At 38.8% G+C, this 570-nt stretch overlaps 1 gene segment (V, D, J or C); it reads left to right on the forward strand.

Moving 5' to 3' along the window:
* LOC107080709 overlaps positions 1 to 347 on the forward strand; it is a 2,524-nt gene extending 2,177 nt beyond the window's left edge. Inside the window, 1 exon segment of the V gene segment in view lies at positions 208 to 347. Coding sequence covers positions 208 to 347 — 140 coding nt within the window.
* The last annotated feature ends 223 nt before the right edge of the window (positions 348 to 570 follow it).

Consider the following 570-nt stretch of genomic DNA (forward strand, 5'->3'; position numbering starts at 1 on the left):
ATGTTTTTGTCTCTGTGTCCTCAGAGTCCAGAGATCAGGTCACAGTGACTCAGCCTGCAGCAGTGAGAGCTGATCTTGGAGGATCTGTCAGCATCAGATGTAGGACCAGTCAGAATGTTTATAATGGAAATGAGTTAGCATGGTACAAGCAGAGAGGAGAGCAACGTCCCACAGCTCTGATCAAGCTTGTTAATCAACGACTATCAGGGATTTCAAGTCGTTTTACAGGCAGTGGATCAAACTCTGACTTCACTCTGACCATCAGTGGAGTTCAGACTGAAGATGCTGCAGTTTACTACTGTCAGAGTGTTCATCTGATCAACAGTCAGTGGGGCTTCACACAGTGAAAAACAGTCGTACAAAAACCTCCCTCCCTCAGAGACTGATTTAGTTTAAGAAACCAAAAGAAAAACAGTAACACTTCGGTAAAAATGAAAGAAATATGCTTAATCCACCATGGTTTAATAACAATAAATGATATGAATTATTTATTTATTTTTGCATTTATTTAAATATAAGCCACCAGAACAACATTTTTTTTTTTACTTTCTTAATCATTCAGGAAAACTG

This window comes from Cyprinodon variegatus, unplaced genomic scaffold (assembly GCF_000732505.1).
Source record: "Cyprinodon variegatus isolate N-32 unplaced genomic scaffold, C_variegatus-1.0 Scaffold2242, whole genome shotgun sequence".
Classification (NCBI taxonomy): Eukaryota; Metazoa; Chordata; class Actinopteri; order Cyprinodontiformes; family Cyprinodontidae; genus Cyprinodon; species Cyprinodon variegatus.